Here is a 20906-nt window from a genome sequence, read left to right as displayed (position 1 = left end):
CGCGCACCGGCCAGCCTGACTGCCCGCCGGGTGTAAGCAGGGCCAGCCTCGGGGGCCCCGGAGGTGGCCGGCTCCTGGGCCCCCCGGGAGAAGAGGCTGGCCCAGTGAGTACATACCGGGTCGCAGGGGCGGCCGGGCCCCCTGGTGGGCCGGGCCCGGTCGCAGCCGCGACCCCTGCGACCCTGGTATGTACGCCACTGGGCAGAACTTAAGTGTTAAACCATTAAAATACGGAAAGGCAGCACCCAAGGACTCCATGCCACATAAGAACTACATTGTTAAGGCTGTAACATCAAAGGAGTGATTTCTACTTTCTCAGGTGTGCAGACTGAGCAACACACAACATACCCGTCCCTTCCTCCCTTCTTTGCAGGACCCAAGGTGTGTATATACAGTTGGTGACTTGAGAGAAGGCTTTGCAGAGCCCTGATCACAAACTTTAATGCGATTTGGCTTTAAAATCCTTTAAGTGCCAAGGCATCTCTTACTTTAAATTGTATGCCTAACAAATGTGTACTGAGAAAATTATTTCTTGTTTGTCTTTCATGTGGGAGTATTTCTTTTTCATAAGATGTACTTCCATTTTACTGTTGCAGGTCATAAAAAAGGACATCATTGCTTTAAAACGGTTTATATCAAAATCTTGTATTCTGGAATTTTAAAGGAACACTATAGGGTCAGGAACACAAACACGTATTCCTGACTTTCTAGTGTTAAAACTTCCATCTAGCCTCCCTTGGCCCCCCTGCCTCCCTAAATATAGTATAATCTTAACTTGTATTCAAGTCTGAAGCTGCTGGCTCTGCCCCTGAACTGCCTCTGTCTGCTGACATCATCAGAAGTGGTGGTCTGAGCCAATCACAATGTTTCCCGATAGGATTGGCTGAGACTGTCAGGGAGGCAGATCAGAGGCAGAGCCAGCACAAGTCATACATGGCCCTGGCCAATCAGCATCTCCTCATAGAGATGAATCAAAACAATGCATCTCTATGAGGAAAGTTCAGTGTCTGCATGCATAGGGAGTAGACACTTAATGGCAGTGCTGCTTACTCTGCAGCACTGCCCAATGTAGCAGATATCTAAGAAGTGGCCAGTGGAGTTATCACTAGGCTGTAATATAAGCACTGCATATTCTTTTGAAAGACAGTGTTTACAGCAAAAAGTCTGAAGGTAATAATTCTACTCACCAGAACAAATGCAATAAGCTGTAGTTGTTATGGTGACTATAGTGTTTCTTTAAGCTTTGCAATGGGACCAAACTGTAATGGAAAAACTGTGTCTTTGAAATGTAAGCTGTAAAATGTGTTCAGCTAGAATTGTTTTCACATTTCTAATATGACCATTTTTTGAGAATACAAATTAATCACTGCAAAAAAACTAACTTGATTGACTCTTCTAAAGTGATGTCCAAAGCACCGAAAACCAATATATCCTAATGCATTGGTTTTGGTACCATAGCTGCCCTTTTTTGTCTGTCTCAGAGAAACCGCAATGCTTACATTTAAAAAAAACACGCCTCTAGTGAGTGTCACATAGTATCTCTTTGAGATACTTCTCGAATGGCAGCACTGCATGCAAATAATGCTTTTAAAAAAAATCAAGCACAATTTTATGGTAAAAGTTTAAGATGGTTATGTCAGATCAGTGGATTCAAAGCTAGTAGGCTAAATAGATGAGGCTGACTTATGTGTGTACATACAGGAGTCGTGTGTGGTCAGGCATCTATTATGGGACTGACGTAGTGATTATTTGAACAGCATATCACACTTAACACTTCCAGGCATAGTGTCAGCTATGGGTGAATGACAGAGCTTGTGCCACCTCCCTTGTCTATGAAGTGTTTTGAACTAGGCGGTTGTGCCCTGACGCAGGGTGGGGGCTGGGGAAGGGCATTAAATATGTGTGTTGTCTGCTGTGCTATATCATCAGGGGTGGTTATCGCAAAATAAGAGCTGTACGGTAAGAAAACATAAATTATAAAATAATACGAGAAAAGACTAAACATATGCCTTTAAGGTGAGGCTGAGTGTGGGACTGTCCTCAGGTCGTAGCTGCCGCATACGAGTCCGTCGAGGGCTTCATGCGGGTTGAATGGGGTGATTGCCGCCAGATGCGTGTGGAGATCTTGGAGCGGTGGTGGGGTCTTTACCGCTCAGACTGTCCTGTGGTAGACCCAGGTCACGTAGCAACGCTGTTGCATCTTTAAGGTCTTGGAGCAAGTGTGTGGAGTCTCCATGCACAACCAGGAATATGCGAGACAGACGCCAGCAGTAGCGTATATTTCTTTGCTGCAAGAGTGAGGTAAAACGTTTGAGGGACCTCTGACAGGCCAGGGTACTGTTTGAGAAATCCTGATAAAAAGCTAGTGACATGTTCTCAAATTGGTATAGGGAAATTCCTCCAAGATCCCTCTAATTTTTATATTATTCTGGCGTCTGATATCTTCTTGTGCCGCAAAGCGGCGTTCATACGTTTGGTTCTGCCTTTGCAAGTCTCGGACCTCTTGTTGCAGTGTGTCCATGCACTGTGTGCCTGTGTGGGAGGCTTCCTCCAGCACTCCGATGCGGCTTGACAGGCCCTGCAGGTAGCGGTTCCACTAGATTCTGTCGGCGTGGCTGCACAGAAACACAGCAGTCACGCTTACAGAAATAATAAATACTAAATACAAACCGCTACCCGACCTCCTTCCGTCCCGCTCCCCAGCATGTGCGGCTTTCCTGGAGATGCTGCAGTTCCAATTTTATAAGGATATAGCCTTTGCTCACATTAATGATGGCGCTTATGTGCCTGCACGCACGTTTTGGGGTCAGAGGCCACATTACAGCTTCAAGAGGGTTATTTAAACCCAAATTGCCTTTTGATCAGTGCCCTGTCCTGGTTTCCTTTTGATGGTTATCTGGGAGTGTGTTCCTGAGCGTGTTTTTTTGTTTTTTGACTTTGGCTCCGTTTTGACTTCCCTGATTTCTGGTATCATTGACTTTTGGCTTTTCCTAATCATTGTGTCTCATTCTGTGTCCCTGACCTCTGCAAGTATTTTGACTATTCTCGGACACATTAAGTCCGTCCATTTTAAGGTCCGGTTTGACGTTCTCTTTAGTGATAGGTGTGATACTATTTCTGCGTCCTGGATCAACAATAATCCTGACACTGTAGGCATCTGTGGATTGTGGCTATGTCTGCTTGGAGGGTGGTTTTCAGATCCACCAGGAGCGGGGAGGGGGGGGGGTGCGCAAGAGTTGACCTGCTAGAGTGGACCTGCTGGACAGCTAATAGAGACTCCCTCCCACACTCCCGGCGGGCGGCTTGCCATCTGAGGCAGCGAGGGAGCAGTGATCTCCCTACTCTGCTCCCTCGCGCACTGTTTACTGATGCCGTGGGAGCTGGAATATGACGTCATTCCGGCTCCCAGCATCAGTAGATATCTGAATTACTGCCTCCAACGAGAAGATCTGCATAACTAAACGTCTATTTTAACCTCTTAATTTACCTTTTACTTGATAACCAACTTGGGGCATATTGCCTAAACTCTTAATACTGTTATTTCCTTATACTTATAATTCCGCTTATAGGTTCTCCTTCTTCCTCCTAACCTATAATTCTGATATAGCTTCTCATTCTTCCTCCTAACCTATAACCCTGCTTATAGGTTCTCCTTCTTCATCTTAACCTATAATTCCGTTTATAAGTTCTTCTATCTATTTCTTTATATCCTGTTACTTACCTATAATTCAGTTTAAAGGTTCTCCTTCTCACAATTCCCTTATTTCTACCTATAATTCAGTTTATAGGTTCTGCTTCTATCTACTTCTCTTTAACCTGTCCGGGGATTATTGTCTAAACCCTTTATTCTATAACCCTCCTTACTACTTACCTGTAATCTTGTTTATAGGTACTGCTTGATCCCTTTTGTCTTTATTTCCTTTAGGTCTTGCTTCACTTATTATTACAAGTCAAAACCATGCCTAAGTATTCCAATAAAGAACCTAAAGTCAACCCCGGCATAAGTCTCTTGTCTGACCTGATCAGAACCATGACAAAGCCTCACTTCTCTAGTTTATTATCACAGAGTTCAGCCACATGCTACTTGCTTTTTAACGGATATGCCCTCACCAGCGTGTAGGAGTTTTAATGCCTCCCTTGTACTAATGTAAGGATCTAGTGCTCACAGTGAGCAAATGGAAAAAAAAAAAATTTACCAGCAGCTTTTACCTGTCGAATCTGATAAGCCTATTTAACGGTCACTATACATACATCCTTATGCATTTAAATCACCAAAGCATATATTCGTTGCCAGCATATCCGCGTAGAAGCGCCAGCTAGAGAGTTTCCATAGCAACCGCAGCTCATGCGCTGCAGTTGCTGTGGATGGAGAACATAGGGACCTCCTGTGAGAGGTCTTTTCAGCATGCCAAGACATTGACTGATATCTGGGGAAAAAAAACTATTTTTAAACAGGTTTTATCCTAATCTGTAAATTGTGCTAGCAATCTAATGGGCATAAGTTATTTGGGGCATGACTGGTGCCCTTTAAAGCTTAAGATGACAGAAGACTGAAGAAGACAAACTGTTTATGAAATCTAAACATACCACAATTTATTAGGACAGCAGTGAAGTCCATGTTCCTTTAAATCAGTGGCACCAATACCATTTTTTTTCAGTCTTTCTTTTAGTTTGGACAACTGGTGAAATTCTTTCTAGTTATCTTTCTTTAGCTCTGCATGTATAGAAAGCCAGGCTGTTGATCTACTGAACCCTTTAACTTTCATGCCTTCAGTAATTGGCATCCTCATTAGACTGTAATGATCTCCCTGGTTATTGTCATTAAATTATCATGTAATGGTGTATCCCCTTCTTTGCTTTAGAGAGGCCATTAACAGTTTCCTGTTTAAAGACATTTAAGGCCTCTTGGACTCAGAAGTAATGAGTACACACGTTTTTATTTGGAGTATCAAAATGGGATTTGAATATTGAATACAAATTACTTAGTGATAATGAACTTAAATCCCTATCTCTCTCTAATTAATGCCTGGTTTATGTAAAATTATGTTTTTTTTATATTCAATTTGATGAAAAGCAGAGGTGATACTTACCGTAATACCTGCAATTATGAAACAATGCTGCTACAAAAATCTAATCTAGCAGCTATGTTTATAGCGTTCTAGTGTTGTTAAGATTAACGTGTGTGTGTGTATATATATATATGTGTGTGTATATATATATATATATATATATGTGTGTGTGTGTGTGTGTGTGTATATATATATATATATATATATATATATATAATACTGTCCAATGCTTGCACTCCTGTAAAATTATATGGATAAGGCCCGGTGCTTGTCAGCAGAATTAATAGAAATCAAAAGTAGGAAAAGCACTCCAAGGACTTCTTTCAATGTTGAAAAATAAATAACTTAACTTTATTCGGCAACTGCCATGAAAAATCAACGTTTCAGTCCTGTGTCAGGACTTTCGTCAGGATCCTGACGAAAGTCCTGACACAGGACTGAAACATTGATTTTTCATGGCAGTTGCCGAATAAAGTTACCGGTAAGTTATTTATTTTTCAACATTGAAAGAAGTCCTTGGAGTGCTTTTCCTACTTTTGATTTCTATATATATATTATTGTGATTGTTTATCTTTCCAAATTGAGGTCGCTAGGCTTCCTGCAGTTCTGCCATACTGTAAGTGTTTAACACCTTAACCCCTTAAGGACAAATGACATGCGTGACATGTCATGATTCCCTTTTATTCCAGAAGTTTGTTCCTTAAGGGGTTAATGGTAAATTTCACACAATGCCATCACTACAAGCTGGTTCTTAAAGGTCCTGTGATCAGTTCACTAAATCATGAGTTCCGGTAAATTGGCAGGCTTACAAAAACTCCCAAGATGGGGGAAAGAAAATTCTCCTGTTCTAGATGTAGAGCTTTTCAACTCATCTTTGTTAACTTTTTTTTAACCATCTCAAAACAGCTAACATTTTTTTTTTCTGTATTTGTCTTTATTGTTCCTTCTCAATTAGCTTTTTAACCGTGTCTCTTCACCAGTTAATATTCACCACCTTCCTTAAAGGGACACAATAGGCACCCAGACCACTTTAGCTCATTGAAGCGATCTGGGTGTATTGCCCAAGGTCCCTTAACCCTGAGCAGGTAATTATTGCATTTTTTGATAAACTGCAATAATTACCTGCTAGGCCCTAGGGTGAATTCCACCTATAGTGGCTGTCTATCAGACAGCCACTACAGAGACTTCTGGGCTGTTCGGCAACTTTTGGTCGGCTAACTGACGGTGGACATCCTCACGCTATGCATGTGGACATCCTCACGCTATGCATGTGGACATCCTCACGCTATGCATGTGGACATCCTCACGCTATGCATGTGGACATCCTCACGCTATGCATGTGCAAATCCTCACGCTATGCATGAGGACGTCACCCATTGAATAATGTTTTCCTATGGGGTAATCCTAATGTGAGTGCTGCCATTGCAGCACATGCACATTAACGTCAGCAGGCGGGGGGAGGAGAGAAGGTGGATGTCCCTCGGTGCTGGAATCAGGTAAGTGACAGAAGGGGCTTTTAACCCCTTCTGCACCATGAGGATGGCGGTGCCTTGACAAAGGGGTAAGCTATAGATCCAGGAAAACCAGTTTGTTTTCCTGATGCTACAGTTTCCCTTTAACAACATTCTGCCTCGCACTAATTCTGTCAATGTATTCTTCCCTTTCTATTATACTCACCTTTCATTTCCCCACTTTGTGTTCTTAGCCCTTCAATGGCATCCTTTTCCCCCTCTCTCAACCCAAAATTCCTATCCATTATTTTCTTCACTTATGGGTTTTCTTTCTAACGTCTTTGTCTTGTTTCTTTCCACCTGTCTCTTACCCACATATTCTACTGTTGTTCTCATCTTGCACTAATATGACTAAACATTTTATTCCAATTGCAAATTTTGTGTGTGTGTGCGTGTGTTTATTAACCACTTTAAATTGACATGTAAACATCTACGACTTAATGCAGCAAGATAATTTCCTTATGTCATAATGCACGGTACAAAATAGATATTGCTAAAGGGAATTTATCGTACACATTTGTGCTATTGTATTTAAATTTGAATACATAATACAATATGAAAGACACCTCTAGGGTACCGGGTCATAATCTGTTCTTTACATAGAGTTGCACAGGTTATATGCCTCACTCAAGCAGATAGAATTGTACCCTGCTGTTAACGTTTTGAAAGTGAGGCTTTTTGTATTTACATGTGAAATTGGTATGGCATCATATAGTGTCAGGAGCAAATGACAGGGATGTGTAACAAATGCCTTGCACGTTTTAAATTGTACTCAATTTTGTGTATAAGAAAGAGAAAATAGTTATTTGTTAGTATTCATTATTTGTATTCACCTTTCAATTTGTGTGTATCTAGACAATTTTCAAGATCTGGGTTTAGTACATTTACATTCACACAACAAACTTACTGTTAACTTGCTGCCTAATTTATCTCATTCCTTGACAGGTGATATTGTAATTATATAATCAATGTTATTCTTCCCAGCGGTCAGTGGTTTTAATGTTGTGGCTCATCAGTGTGTGTATAAATAAATATATTTTTATATGTATGAAGGATCTAAATATAGGTTATGGTACTGCATGTGTGTGTTGGGATTTGTAAAGTGTTATTCCTATAACCCCGCAAAAACAACAAATATGGCATAAATCTACAGTAAAATATTTTTGCAAAATTCACAAAACAAATGTATTTGAGTTCAGTAAGATCTTGGAAGCTTCGAACTGCCACTAGAGGCTGTCTTAGTCCTGCAATGTAAACATTGCATTTTGTCTAAAATTGTAATGTTGTACATTGCAGGGCTAATGGCAACAGGAACAATGCACGAAGACGCTTTAAATAGGGTTATACCATTTTTAGAAACATTATGAAAATTTGACGTAAGACAATGTTATTTAAAAAGCTGTTCTGCCTACTCTGCTGAATTAAATATAGTACTTGGAACAGCATCAGCATTTTTATCGTTGAATACCCATTCCTTGCACAGAAACCTTTATTTAACCAAGTCACATTTTACCACAACCATATTTTTGTCAAGGCTGACTAATTATAGGCATGTACATTTAAACTGTAAATTCAGTTTAAGTTTTTTAAGAGTATCTTTTTAGTTTTGAGGGTCATTTTCCCCTTTTGAATTTTACCAGTGACATCAGCTTGCAATGCAATGTATCTGACAAAAGATAGAGGAAATTGTTTATTACCAATTTTCCTTCCAGATGTCATTCTTCTCTTTATTTCAGCCAACAAGCTTCAGTCTTCTTTTATGCCTCAATAAGAGATCCCGTAAACCTTCCAGTGGCACATCAATTAACTTGGCAAATAGCTTTATTATATTAGTTTTGTGATTTTTTTTATTTTTTTTTCAATATCAGAAGGCTTTATCGCAGAGTTGCCCTTTCTGGAAAATCAGTCTTTCAATCCTGGTTTTGTAATACACATACACTGCAGCTGTAACACTGGTCCATTTTTCTTGTTTTGTTTTAGCTCTTTCTGTAAAATAATCTTTTTTAAAAGGAAATCATTTAAATATGACACAATAGCAAACAAACCATTGATTAGTGATTAATACTTTGCTAACACCAGGGAGGTTCTTTCTACCCTCTTTGATATTTAATATATTCTTACTTCCGCCCCACAGGTGTGTATGGCCTGAGCTGCAGCCTGTTGGATACACCATGGAAGAAACTACAGCACGGAAAATCATTATTTGCTGACATCATCAAAAAGAGCCAGGACATTGCTAGAGAGGATCTAGTGCAAGAACTCATTAAAGTGATGAATAATGAAGATCCGTAAGAACAAAATGACCTACATTTTTCTTTCACAGTGCTAATACAGCATTTCTGTTCCTTGGTTTAAGGCAATCCAATCTGTTCTTAAAGTTGAAGTGACAAAAATGCATACTGCTAAATAGTTTATGAACAAAGTTTAATGAATAGATCACTATTGTCGTTAAAAAATCATTGTCACTATTTGTATTTCAGAAATCATTGTGTCAAAATTATCCCTTTAGAAAGGACTGATTTTTTCCAGTGCTTATTCAGTTGATGTTTTTTTTTTTTAGACAATTCAGGCAGGAGATGACCACCCTCCTTCCCCTTTAATTACTATTATCAATTTTAATTTGTGACTGATCCTCATTTCCAGCTCGTATATAAAATGGCACACTTGAATATGTTCATAGTACATGTGAAGGAATCTTTTGATTTAATTATTGTTACATTTCTATTAAAGGAACACTATAGGGTCAGGAACACAAGCATGTATTCCTGACCCTATAGTGCTAAACCCACCATTTAGGTAGCTTGCCTCCCCTTACCTCCGTTAAAATGAATTATTCAAACTCATCTTATTTAGAGCGCAGTGCGGGTCTGCCGCGTTGGCCTTGCCCCCTTGGTGACATCATCAAAATGGCTGATTTTTAGCCAATCCAATGCTTTCCCATGGGGAAAACATTGGATTGGCTAAAATCAGCAAGGGGGTGGGGCCAAACTCCCCTTTGGCCAATCCGCATTTGCTCATAGAGATGCATTGAATCAATGCATCTCTATGAGGAAAATTCAGCGTCCCCATGCTGTGCTGCACTGAGCCAGGAAGCACCTCTAGCAGCCATCTGAGGAGTGGCCACTTGGAGGTGTCCCTAGGGGCAATGTAAACACTGCCTTTTCTCTGAAAAGACAGTGTTTGCATGAAAATGCATGAAGGCAATAATTATACTCACCAGAACAACTACAATAAGCTGTAGTTGTTCTGGTGACTATAGTGTCCCTTTAATTGATACTGCCTGACACTGAACATAAGATGAGTTCCAAGTGCCCACTTATTTTCAGGATGTGTGAAAATAGGCTGTGTGAATCAGGACATTATGATTTTAGGGTCCTGTCCTTTAATTTGCCATTCATTACACATTTGATATTTTTTAACATTTTTATTTACGGACATTTTCAATACCATAATACATAGCAGTCATCAAATCACACAAAAGCTTGGCACATGAATCAGAAAGCATCAGTTGCAGCGGATGTAGCCATACTTGTCAGTAGACATAAAAACATAAACAAGGCTATACAGATCACTAAATCATAATAGAATGACAGAATAACAATTCACAGGTGACACTTCTGAGAACTTTTGCTTAGAAAAAACAGCAAAGATGATTACCAGAATTGGAAAGCCTTTCCCGTATACTTCTAACACCATGCATTGTAAAATGCTTTAGTGTTTTCTCTCAACCTAAAAAGGGATTGCAATGTTTCAGATAAAATAACTGATCTATTTTGGCCTTCAATATTCCGTTCCATCGTCAACACACACATGCACACATTGAACATATTGACATAGTAAATGAATAAGTGAACACAGCTTGACTGACTTCTAGCTGCAGTGACTTTTACAAATTGCATAAGTTATAACCCAATTTGCACAGAGGCACATAGTATCTGAACCCCATACTTAAGTGACGCAATGTTGTTATGGTGGTTAGAGGGACTCTTTAATTCATATGACATGTACATATGCCAAAACACATTGTAACAGTGGCATTTTGCTCTGTGGAAAGGTGTCCTTTATTTGATCTGGCGTTTGTTACCTATGTATAGAGCTGCAGAGGATGTAGGCATTTTATTTTAAAAGAAATCATTATATTATTTGCGTTTTTATGGTAAAGATGAAAATGCTTGATGGTGTGGCTCTGTTGTTTGTTTTTTCATGGACTATGAGCTCCCTCTAGTGACCATGTACAAAGAACTCATCCATACCCCCTGGAAAATAGCATTCACTGTCGTTAATGTTTTATAACCACTCAGCTATTTCAAATTTTGATTTATTAAATGTGTTTGTTGTTAAGTAGCGAGCTTAAAGCATCAGTCACATGAAGGGTGTACAGCACTGCGGTATTTGTTGGCTTTTTATACATTTTTGAAGGCAAAAAAACATGAGTAGGCATCCTCACAAGTGGTATGGGAGGGTTCAAGCGGTAGTAGCTGAAAGTGATAGTGGGGAAAGTGGTGGTGACTGCATTTGATATGCAGCGAGGGTTGTTGCTATGAGTCATATGGAGGGAAATGGTTCTGTAAGTAGTGTGAAGGGAAAAGGGGGCTGAAAGTGATATGGAGGGAATGAGTGACTGAAAGTGGAATGGAAGGAAGAAGAGGAACTGCAAAGTTATGGAGGGAAGGGGTGGCTGTAAGTGAATGTGGATGTTGTAATGATTCACAACGCAAATACTCTAGTGGTGCTTCTCTGAAGGTGCGAGCAACATTTGTTACTTCCTATGAGAACTTTAATCTTACACAGTAGACTGATTTTCTAGGAAATTAACAAGCATGAGATAAGAACTTTTTAAGTTAAAGCAACACTATAGGCAGAGGCGTAACTAAATAATTGTCCTGAAGCCCCCCCCATACATCTACCCCCCGCCACCTCCCCCCCATATGTCCCCCCCCCACACAGACACATGCAGACATACACACACACACATACAGAAAAACATTCATACAGACACATATACATACAAACACACACACACTTACATAAAGACACAAATAAAAAATGTTTCAATCACCCTCCTGTTTCCTACCTTTTAGATGCAGAAGGGTGACTTTCCTTTGGTCCAGTGGTGGCTCAGGCTGATGGGAGTCAGAGTTTCCACTCTGACTCCCTCCTCTCCTTCCTCCTCCCACGCGGCTCCCAGTGGTTGCTGGGAGGAAGTGACCGGGGTAGTTCCTCCCAGCGCTGATGTCATCACAGCGGGAACGGTCATGCTGTTAAAGCGCCGCAGCGCTGACCAGGCCCCCTGGAAGTACATTGCCATAGGGTGGCAGTAACAGGATGGGCCTTTGAACTCGTGGCCCCGGCCGGCACCGCGGTCGCAGGGTGTCCGCACGGTGGCCGGGCCCCCTGATGTGATGTAGCTGTGACCCCTGTAGATCCGCCACTGACTATAGGGTCCGGAATACACGTTAAAAACACGATTTACTTTAAAAAGAATAAAAACGTACCTTTATTCCAGCACCGTGCTGGTGTGCCGGCGCTGGCCCCTTCCTTGATCCGTTTCCTTGACTGACATCATCAGAATCAGGGCCGACGCATCCATTAGGCGGCACAGGTGGACGCCTTAGAGCGCAAGAGGCGGGGGGGGGGATGGCAAAAATCCGAATCCCCTGCTTCTGGCTCGAATTTTTCAACCTACCTATCTCCCTGCAGCCAGGAAAGTCGGCCGGCCTCTCCTGATGTGAGGAGGAGGGGGCGTGGCTTCCACTGCTCTCCTCCCAGACCGCTGAGGAGTCTGGGAGAAGAGCAGTGGAAGTCACGCCCCCTTCTCCTGACATCATCAGAAGAGGCTGGCCGACTTCCCAGGCTGCTGTGTGCTGCGTCCAGCTCCTGGCCCAAGGTAAGGAATACACTTGTTTTGTTTTATTCATTTTTTTTGCCCACACTACAACCACTGCCCCCTCAACAGCTTGTGCCCCCCCACCACAGCCCCCGTCTCCCCCACCACAGTTCATGCAACCCCTACTTCAGCCCCTTTCCCCCTCTTTCAGGCCTTGTGCCCCCCACCACAGCACCTGTCGCTTCTCTCAGCCACTGTGCCCCCCACCACAACACATGTGCCGCCCCCACCAATGTCAATGTGCCCCCTCTCTTAGCCTCTTTCTCCCACCAAAGCCCCTGCCCTCCACCACAGCCCCTGTGCCCCCCCCCCACAGCCCCTGTGCCCCCACCACAGTTCCTGCCTCCCCCCCACCAATGCCCCTGTGCCCCCCCACCAATGCTCTTGTGCTCCCCTATTGCCCACATACACCCCTCTACAGCACATGTGCCCCCACCACGGCCCCTGCCCCCCTCTACAGAATGTCTCTGTGTGTGTCTGTATTTGTATGACATTGTACCTGTTTGTGTAGACTGTATGACTGTGTTTGTTTGATTGTGTGCCGGCATATCTCTGTAAATGTGTGCCTGTATGGTTGTGTGTTGCTATATATCTATGTCTATGTGACAAGGGAGGAATAAGACACACAAAACTGGCTGAGGGGAGAGAGACACAGAATGGGGCTTGGGGGAAAGAGAGAGACACACAAAAGGGCTGGGGGAAAGAAAGAGACACACAAAGGGAATGGGGTGGGAGAAAGAGACACATAGTGGCTCAGGAAAGTAAGAGATACACAAGGGGGGGTTGTAAGAGATACACAGGTAAAGGCGCATTGAAGACATAGTAAAGGGGGGATAAAATACACTAAAGAGAGTAAGAAATTCAAAAGGGAGGGCTACAAGACACACAGGTGAAGATGCTTTTTTTAACCCCTTAAGGACACATGACATGTGTGACATGTCATGATTCCCTTTTATTCCAGAAGTTTGGTCCTTAAGGGGTTAAAGGGGGTCGGCAACCAAATGCATCTTCGCCTGTGTAGCCAAAAATCCTTGCACTGGCCCTGATCAGAATAGATGATCTCAGCCAATCCATTTCTTTCCTATAGTAAACCATTTGATTGGCTGAGATTGGTAGGTTTCTCGCCGTCTCCTGCCCACCCTGGATCTACGACAAGACTCCACGTTCCAGTGGGTGAACCTCCCTTTCCCCAGAGAGCGAAGCAGGACAGGAACAGGAACAAGCTCTTATAAGAGCTTAATGATTATAGCAAGGGAGTATGAAGAGCATAGCAATTCCTTGTAGCAGATTCCCCCAATAAAAGACAGGACTCTAAATTGAGGGTGAAGTAGAACTGAGGGTTTAATGATACAGCTGCTTCTTTTATACAGTTTTTCCCCACAAGGTTACTGCCCACGTGGACCTTGTGGAGCACAGGACACAAAGTTACAAAAACCAATAGAAACAATAATTAACATCGAAACACTCCCACATACAGTCAGTAAGCCCTCCCCTCTGCCTATGATATAATTAAGCTAGCTAATGGAATAACTTAATTATCCATAGGCAGAAAAAACATACATTTATACAAACCCCAAAATACAACATATCCCCATAAATGTCCCTAGATAGCCCTGATGTGGGTGAACAACATATCCAAAAATCACCCAGATCAGATCAGGGGTTCAAAAGTTCCATGGAAGTCATATTTGACCGACCGCACGCACATTTTCATGCCCAAAGCAGTTCCAGAGAATTGGGCTGTGCGGCCGGTCTATTTCCCATATTAAATGAAATTCAAATAGACGAACGGCAACCGTTCGTGCAAATGTCAATGTTAAAGTGCCGTTTGAATTGTCGAACGGTGTTCGACTCTAGTCGAAGAGTTGCAGTTCAGAGAAGGTAAAGTTCAGTGGTGTTCGTGCCGTCGAGTGTCCGATTTGAGTTCCATGAACTTGACTACCAAACACCGCTGAACGGCGTTCGACTAAACAAAATGGCCGCTGCCACGTGTTCGTATGTCGAATGACGGCCACTTTGGCACTTCGGCTGTTTCCGAAGTGCCTTTTCGAAAGTGCAAAACCTTTCCAGTAGAGTTTAAAGGGGCAGAAACAGCCTTTTCAGATCCAGTATGCCCAAATAGTGTTTTTAAAGGGCAATACATCCAGTGGCCATAGTCACAGGGCAGGAGGCGGGCAAGCAGGCCCCTCCAAAAAAAACTCATGTCAAACTTCCTTAACAAGGGGAGTTTGTCACAGTGTGAAAATAGGCTGTGTGAATCAGGACATTCAGATTTTCAGGTTCTGTCCTAACTTTCTTCAAAAGTAGGACACCAAGGAACTGTCCCCAACATGCATAGAGTGAGTTTATTATTAGACTTGTTCATGTTATGCTCAGGGTATCAGGAACAGTGCTCAGTGCATGGACCGCCCTTGGTGGGCTGGCCTGTTTAATGTTCCCTGCATGGACTGCCTGCTTAATTGGAAGGCAGACGTCAGTCTGACCTGTCCATTCTATGGGTGGACCAGTCCCATTTGGTTCACTCATCTTTTTCGTTGTACTATGGCATATCCAGTAATTCATGTGGAAGTGCTGCTGTACTAGAAAAACGCAAATGTTTAGTTTGTCATTACTCTGGTCCATGGGTGTCCGCAGGGGAGGCTGGATTTTTCAGCTTGTGCTGCTATTTTTTCATTTGTGTGATAAACTGCAATATCGCCGCCGGCCAGTAGGCGCTGTGAATGGAGAAAGGCAGGGAAAGTAAGCTACAGCTTATCCCTGCTTCTTTCTCCTGTCTGCATCCGCAGAGGAGCAGCACAGAGTGCAGCCAGCAAGCATGGGGGGGCAACCTACAGAGCAGGTAAGTGAGGGATGGGGGGGGGAGCAACCTACAGATCAGGTAAGTGAGGGATGGGGGGGCAGCCTACAGGAAGGTAAAGTAGAAGGAGCAGAAATGAGCAGAAAGGTTCTGCAAGGGCAGGAGGGATCAACTAGGAATAGGAAGAGCGGAAGGGGTAGGAAAGGTTTGCAAGGAGCAGAAGGGTGAAATAGAAGGAGCAGAAATGAGCAGGAAGGGGCAGCAAGGAGCAGGAAGGGGCAGCAATGAGTAGGAGGGGTCAGCAAGGAGCAGGAGGGGTCAGCAAGGAGCAGGAGGGGTCAGCAAGGAGCAGGAGGGGTCAGCAAGGAGCAGGAGGGGTCAGCAAGGAGCAGGAGGGGTCAGCAAGGAGCAGGAGGGGTCAGCAAGGAGCAGGGGGGGTCAGCAAGGAGCAGGAAGGGGTAGCAAGGAGCAGGAAGGGGTAGCAAGGAGCAGGAGGGGTCAGCAAGGAGTAAGAAGGGGTAGCAAGGAGCAGGAGGGGTCAGCAAGGAGTAGGAAGAGTATGCAAGGGGCAGGAGGGGTCTGCAAAGAGCAGGAAGGGTCAGCAAGAAGCAGGAAAGAGCAGCAAGGGGCAGGAGGGGTCAGCAAGGAGCAGGAGGGGTCAGCAAGGAGCAGGAGGGGTCAGCAAGGAGCAGGAGGGGTCAGAAAGGAGCAGGAGGGGTCAGCAAGGGACAGGAGGGGTTAGCAAGGAGCAGGAGGGGTCACCAATGAGCAGGAGGGGTCACCAAGGAGCAGGAGGGGTCAGCGAGGAGTAGGAAGGGTCACCAAGGAGCAGGAGGGGTCAGCGAGGAGTAGGAAGGGTCAGCAAGGAGCAGGAAGGGTCTGCAAGGAGCAGGAAGGGTCTGCAAGGAGCAGGAAGGGTCTGCAAGGAGCAGGAAGGGTCAGCAAGGAGCAGGAAGAGGCAGAAAGGGTCAGCAAGGAGCAGAAAGGGTCAGCAAGGAGCAGAAAGGGTCTGCAAGGAGCAGGAAGGGGCAGAAAGGGTCTGCAAGGGGCAGGAGGGGGCTGCAAGGGGCAGGAGGGGTCTGCAAGGGGCAGGAGGGGTCTGCAAGGGGAAGGAGGCGTCTGCAAGGGTCAGCATGGGGCAGGAGGGGTCAGCAAGGGGCAGGAGGGGTCTGCAAGGGGCAGGAGGGGTCTGCAAGGGGCAGGAGGCGTCTGCAAGGGTCAGCAAGGTGCAGGAGGGGTCAGCAAGGAGCAGGAGGGGTCAGCAAGGAGCAGGAAGGGTCAGCAAGGAGCAGGAAGGGTCAGCAAGGGGCGGGAGGGGTCTGCAAGGGGCGGGAGGGGTCTGCAAGGGGCGGGAGGGGTCTGCAAGGGGCGGGAGGGGTCTGCAAGGGGCGGGAGGGGTCTGCAAGGGGCGGGAGGGGTCTGCAAGGGGCAGGAGGAGGGGTCTGCAAGGAGCAGGAAGGGTCAGAAAGAGAGAGAGCAGAAGGGCGCAAAATAAGCAGAAAGTAGCAGAAAGGTAAAGGAGCAGAAGGAGCCAAGGAGGAGAGAAGACCGTGTCAGAGTAAAAAGAAGACTATGTCGATTGGAGCAGTGATCCCTCCACTTCATTCTGGACACCACATCATAAGGCTTTGGTACCTGGGCCTGGCAGGGAAACTTTGGACCTTCTCATCTCCCCAGGTAAAAAACATATCAGTGTTAATGTGTTCACTTTTATTTACTGAGTGTCAGAAAACACAGAGGGCCGCTAGGTGGGGGTGCCGCTGATTGGCTACAACGGTCAGCTGGCACGCTAAGCCAGTCAGTAGCTCCCCATTCATAAAAACTTAAAAAGATTTATGAATCGGGAACTAGCGATTGGCTTAGAGCGTCAGCTGACCACTCTAGCCAATCAGCGGCACCCATGCCTGACGTCAATCTGCACTTGCTGACACTCCGTTTCAGAAGCTGAATACCACTGAGCGACCTGGAGATCTGGAGCTAGAGGAAGCCTTTGGGGTTAAACCATTTGAGAGTGGTTTAACCCCTTAAAGGAAAGAGAGCACCCAGGGGCCTCTTGGCATCATAGCATTTTCATTTAGATGAAGTTGTTATGGTGACCAGAATGTTCCTTTAATTTGCTTAAAGGAACACTAGTGTCAGGAATACAAACATGTATTCCTGACACCATAGTTGTGAAAACGCTATTCACCCTGGTTTTATGTGATAATGACTATGCTCCTCCCCTTCATGACACTGTCAAAAAGGGGCCAAGCATGGATGTCATTACAATTAAGCTCTCCCTCCCCCCTTGGAAAAATTACTGTGGACGCCCATGCTCTGGTCTATTACTATTGTTCTATAATAAAGGCTACTATCTAGTTTACTAGGGATACTGCAACAACTGTGTGATAATAACGAAGATTCAAAAGCTCTACTATTCTAAGAGATTTCATATGTAGGAAATATCTGGTGCCTGATAGAACTGGTCTGCACTATTAATGATTGTCTGATCTTACTAATGTGGAGTCTGTGTTGCAGGCAGTTACCAGACCCAGCTATTGAAGAACAAGGAAAGGAATTTGTTCGACCAATCCTTAATGGCTACTCTGCTGTGTGTGTGCGCTGCCCAGGATATGGAACAAGGTAAGATGTAAATATGTAGCTGTACCCAGTAATAAAGATAAGATAAATAGAATGCAAGTGAACTGATTGAGTTATTAAAGCAATCCACATTAATTCTGCAGATCATCATCCTTTCCACGTTACAAGGAGGAAAAACCCAAACTATATGCATTTGTTTTTGTCATAACACCACTCTCTTTGTCCTTGGGTTATTCGACATAATTGTCTAAACAATGTTTATAGGATGAATGTAAAAATCTATATCTCTGCATTGTGCTAGGAGTATATCAATCTCATGTATAGATCAACATAAGGAGGGTTTTTAATGTGTTGTCTCTGTCCCTCACTTATGACATCACCATATTCGTGCCCAATGGGCCAATGCCTGGAACATACAAATATGGCTATAACAACTGGTGACATTATGTCACACAAACAAAAATTGTGCATGTTTTAGTGCTTTTTACTGTAAGTCATTTACCATATGAACATTCTTTAAATCATTAAAGTGTACAATTTGCACATGGAGCCAGATGGTGTCAAATTTAACAAGGTTTACAGACTTAAAATACAATTACCGGTAACCCATGTATCTCTTGATTTGCCAGCACAATGCATTCATAGCATACCTGACAACAGGTTCATTTGTTTCTTAGGTTAATCATTGTCAGGCAAATAATGATTAGTTGTTTTTTTACATTTTATTTTCTGACAACTGGATATTTGTCTGTTTATTATTTACCTTAGGACCAACACCATTGTTCTGATTGATTGTGATGGACATGTAACATTCACAGAACGCACCATGTTAAACTGCGACATCACTCAGTGGAAAACAAGTACTTACCAGTTTAAGCTGCCTGATGACCACCCACCAGCAGCAAGCCTATAGCAGGCATACCAAATGCATTGAGCTCCACAGAACGATTGGCACCTGAGTAGCAAAATTAAGATGGACTGCAATGTTGGATGTAGCTTTTCAACCAGCACAAACAATAGAGAACCAAAAATGTTAGTAACGGATAAAGAAAACAAAGCACATGATCAAATTCTTTTTAATTTTTTGTATTAAATATATTCAGCACTAAATAGAAAGCACAGTAACAGACAAACATGGAGTTTAAAACTCATTCTAACTTCTTAAACATGTAATAGAGTATGTAGCACAAAGCATCAGTATCTTGTTTTGGTAGCTAAAACAGCAAGCGCCATATTTAAGGGTTATCTGAACATTTCAGTCCCTCTGTGAGTTTACATAGCAATTATTAAAATATATGCTCAGAGGTAAGTTTGTCTCTAGGTTAATGTAAGGATCAACTAAATACATTGGGCACGGAATCTTTAATTTCTAGCATTTATTTTTTTATTTTTGCTGTTGATGAAACTTGAGCTTTGTGGATTTCTATTCAATTTTGAATCGAATAGCTTCTCTTTCTATAGAATCTCAGGGCTGGAAATGGCGTAACACAAGGATGTAACTTTTGTTTCCACAGCAACGTTTTGCCTAGTTGAGCAATAGAAATCAACACAACCCTTGTCATATAAACAACACTCCTTTTTACATTCTTAAAATCTGTCCTTATGTGCAGAACATGTATTTCCAAATATGATAGTTACTGATGTAAGTTGTTCTGTTCACTCCTACTCAAGAAGGCCCATAGCATATTTTCTCTCAAATATACTATGTTTACAATATTTCTTTGTTTGGTATTTAATTATTATTTTATTCTTGCAAATATCTGTTGTGTGGTTTCTACATTTTAATGTAAAACAAAACTAAAATCGTATGACCCAGCTACAAAATATCTATCCTGGCTGGATCTGAATAAACTGTCACAAAAAAATAACAAAAGTGTAATGTTTAAAATTGATGTGACATTGACGAATACACGTGCTTCACACTTCATTCCGTGATCATTACACACAAAGTATAAAAGGTGCTAAATTACATCACGCAGAACACAAATTCACTTAACAATGTAAACTATGAGGTTAATTTGCTAAATGTAAAAAAAAAAAAAAATGGCTTTCTAATTAGAAATATCTATATCCTTTGATTCAGAAGTTTTACCCTAATGGCTTTGCATATTACAAGCAGTGCATCTATAAATAGTCTTTCAGTTTGCAATATTTGACCCCCCTTTTTCATTTATTTTTTCCCCTCATTTTCTTTTTGATAATCGAAGCAAAAAATTATTTATAAGAGATTGATCAACATATACTTGCATGACTGCTCATTTAGACAACAACAAAAAAGTAATTTCCTCTGTAGTAGCATGACTGTAGTCCCTGTCTTTGAGCAGCCCAGGCTGTTTGGGTAGCAATGATTTTTCATGATATTATAAAGGTTTCATGAAAATAACTTTCACTTGAATTCATAAAAAATAAAAATAAAATATTTTTTAATTAGTTCTTTTAACTATGTTCACTGCATAATTCTGTATACCAGCCTTATATAATAGGTTCTCTTGCATTTGTTTCTCTAATAAATGTAATGTGTATTCAAAATAATTAAATAAAAGGCACACGCAATCCTCTACAATTTTTCAATTACAAATGGAACCAGTGCAAATCGGTTTCGAACAATAATGGAAACTTGATACAGGGGTCGGCAGAGGGCAGTATGAAGAAGGTATGAGTTGCACTGGATTTACTTATGTAAATCCTTAGAATAACTTCAGGAGTTACACCGTTTTCAAACTGATTTCAGAACTACATGGTTGTGATTGATAAATATTTAATGTACTGAGAGAATCTTAGGATCCCAGTTATTTAGAAACCTCCTGGATATATTTGCCTGTTGGCTTACTAAGGCCCATAGATACAAATATCAAATATGCTTTAAACATTAGTTTACGAAAAATATAAATGGATTTATTTTATGGACCAGATCACTCTGCTCAGCAAGACCTGTCTTTTCATACTGTGTGTTGAAATTGGTTCTTTTTTAAAATGTATTTCATTCCATTTCTGATTACATGTACCCAGCAGGATCTGTGCGTTTATTGCTGGTAGCATTGACTATAACAGGTGTTGGCATC

At 42.6% G+C, this 20906-nt stretch overlaps 1 protein-coding gene across 4 annotated transcripts in view; it reads left to right on the top strand.

Moving 5' to 3' along the window:
• TANGO2 (transport and golgi organization 2 homolog) overlaps positions 1-20272 on the top strand; it is a 235388-nt gene extending 215116 nt beyond the window's left edge. For all 4 annotated transcript variants that reach the window (XM_063454422.1, XM_063454424.1, XM_063454421.1 and 1 more), the window contains exons 7-9: positions 8715-8868; positions 17782-17886; positions 18613-20272. In XM_063454422.1, coding sequence (XP_063310492.1) covers positions 8715-8868; positions 17782-17886; positions 18613-18757 — 404 coding nt within the window. In that variant the 3' untranslated portion in view covers positions 18758-20272. The remainder of the gene's footprint in view (positions 1-8714; positions 8869-17781; positions 17887-18612) is intronic.
• Positions 20273-20906: the final 634 nt, after the last annotated feature.

This window comes from Pelobates fuscus, chromosome 5 (assembly GCF_036172605.1).
Source record: "Pelobates fuscus isolate aPelFus1 chromosome 5, aPelFus1.pri, whole genome shotgun sequence".
Lineage (NCBI taxonomy): Eukaryota > Metazoa > Chordata > Amphibia > Anura > Pelobatidae > Pelobates > Pelobates fuscus.
The sequence above is the reverse complement of the archived record's forward strand: the minus strand, read 5'-3'. Positions and strand labels throughout refer to the sequence as shown.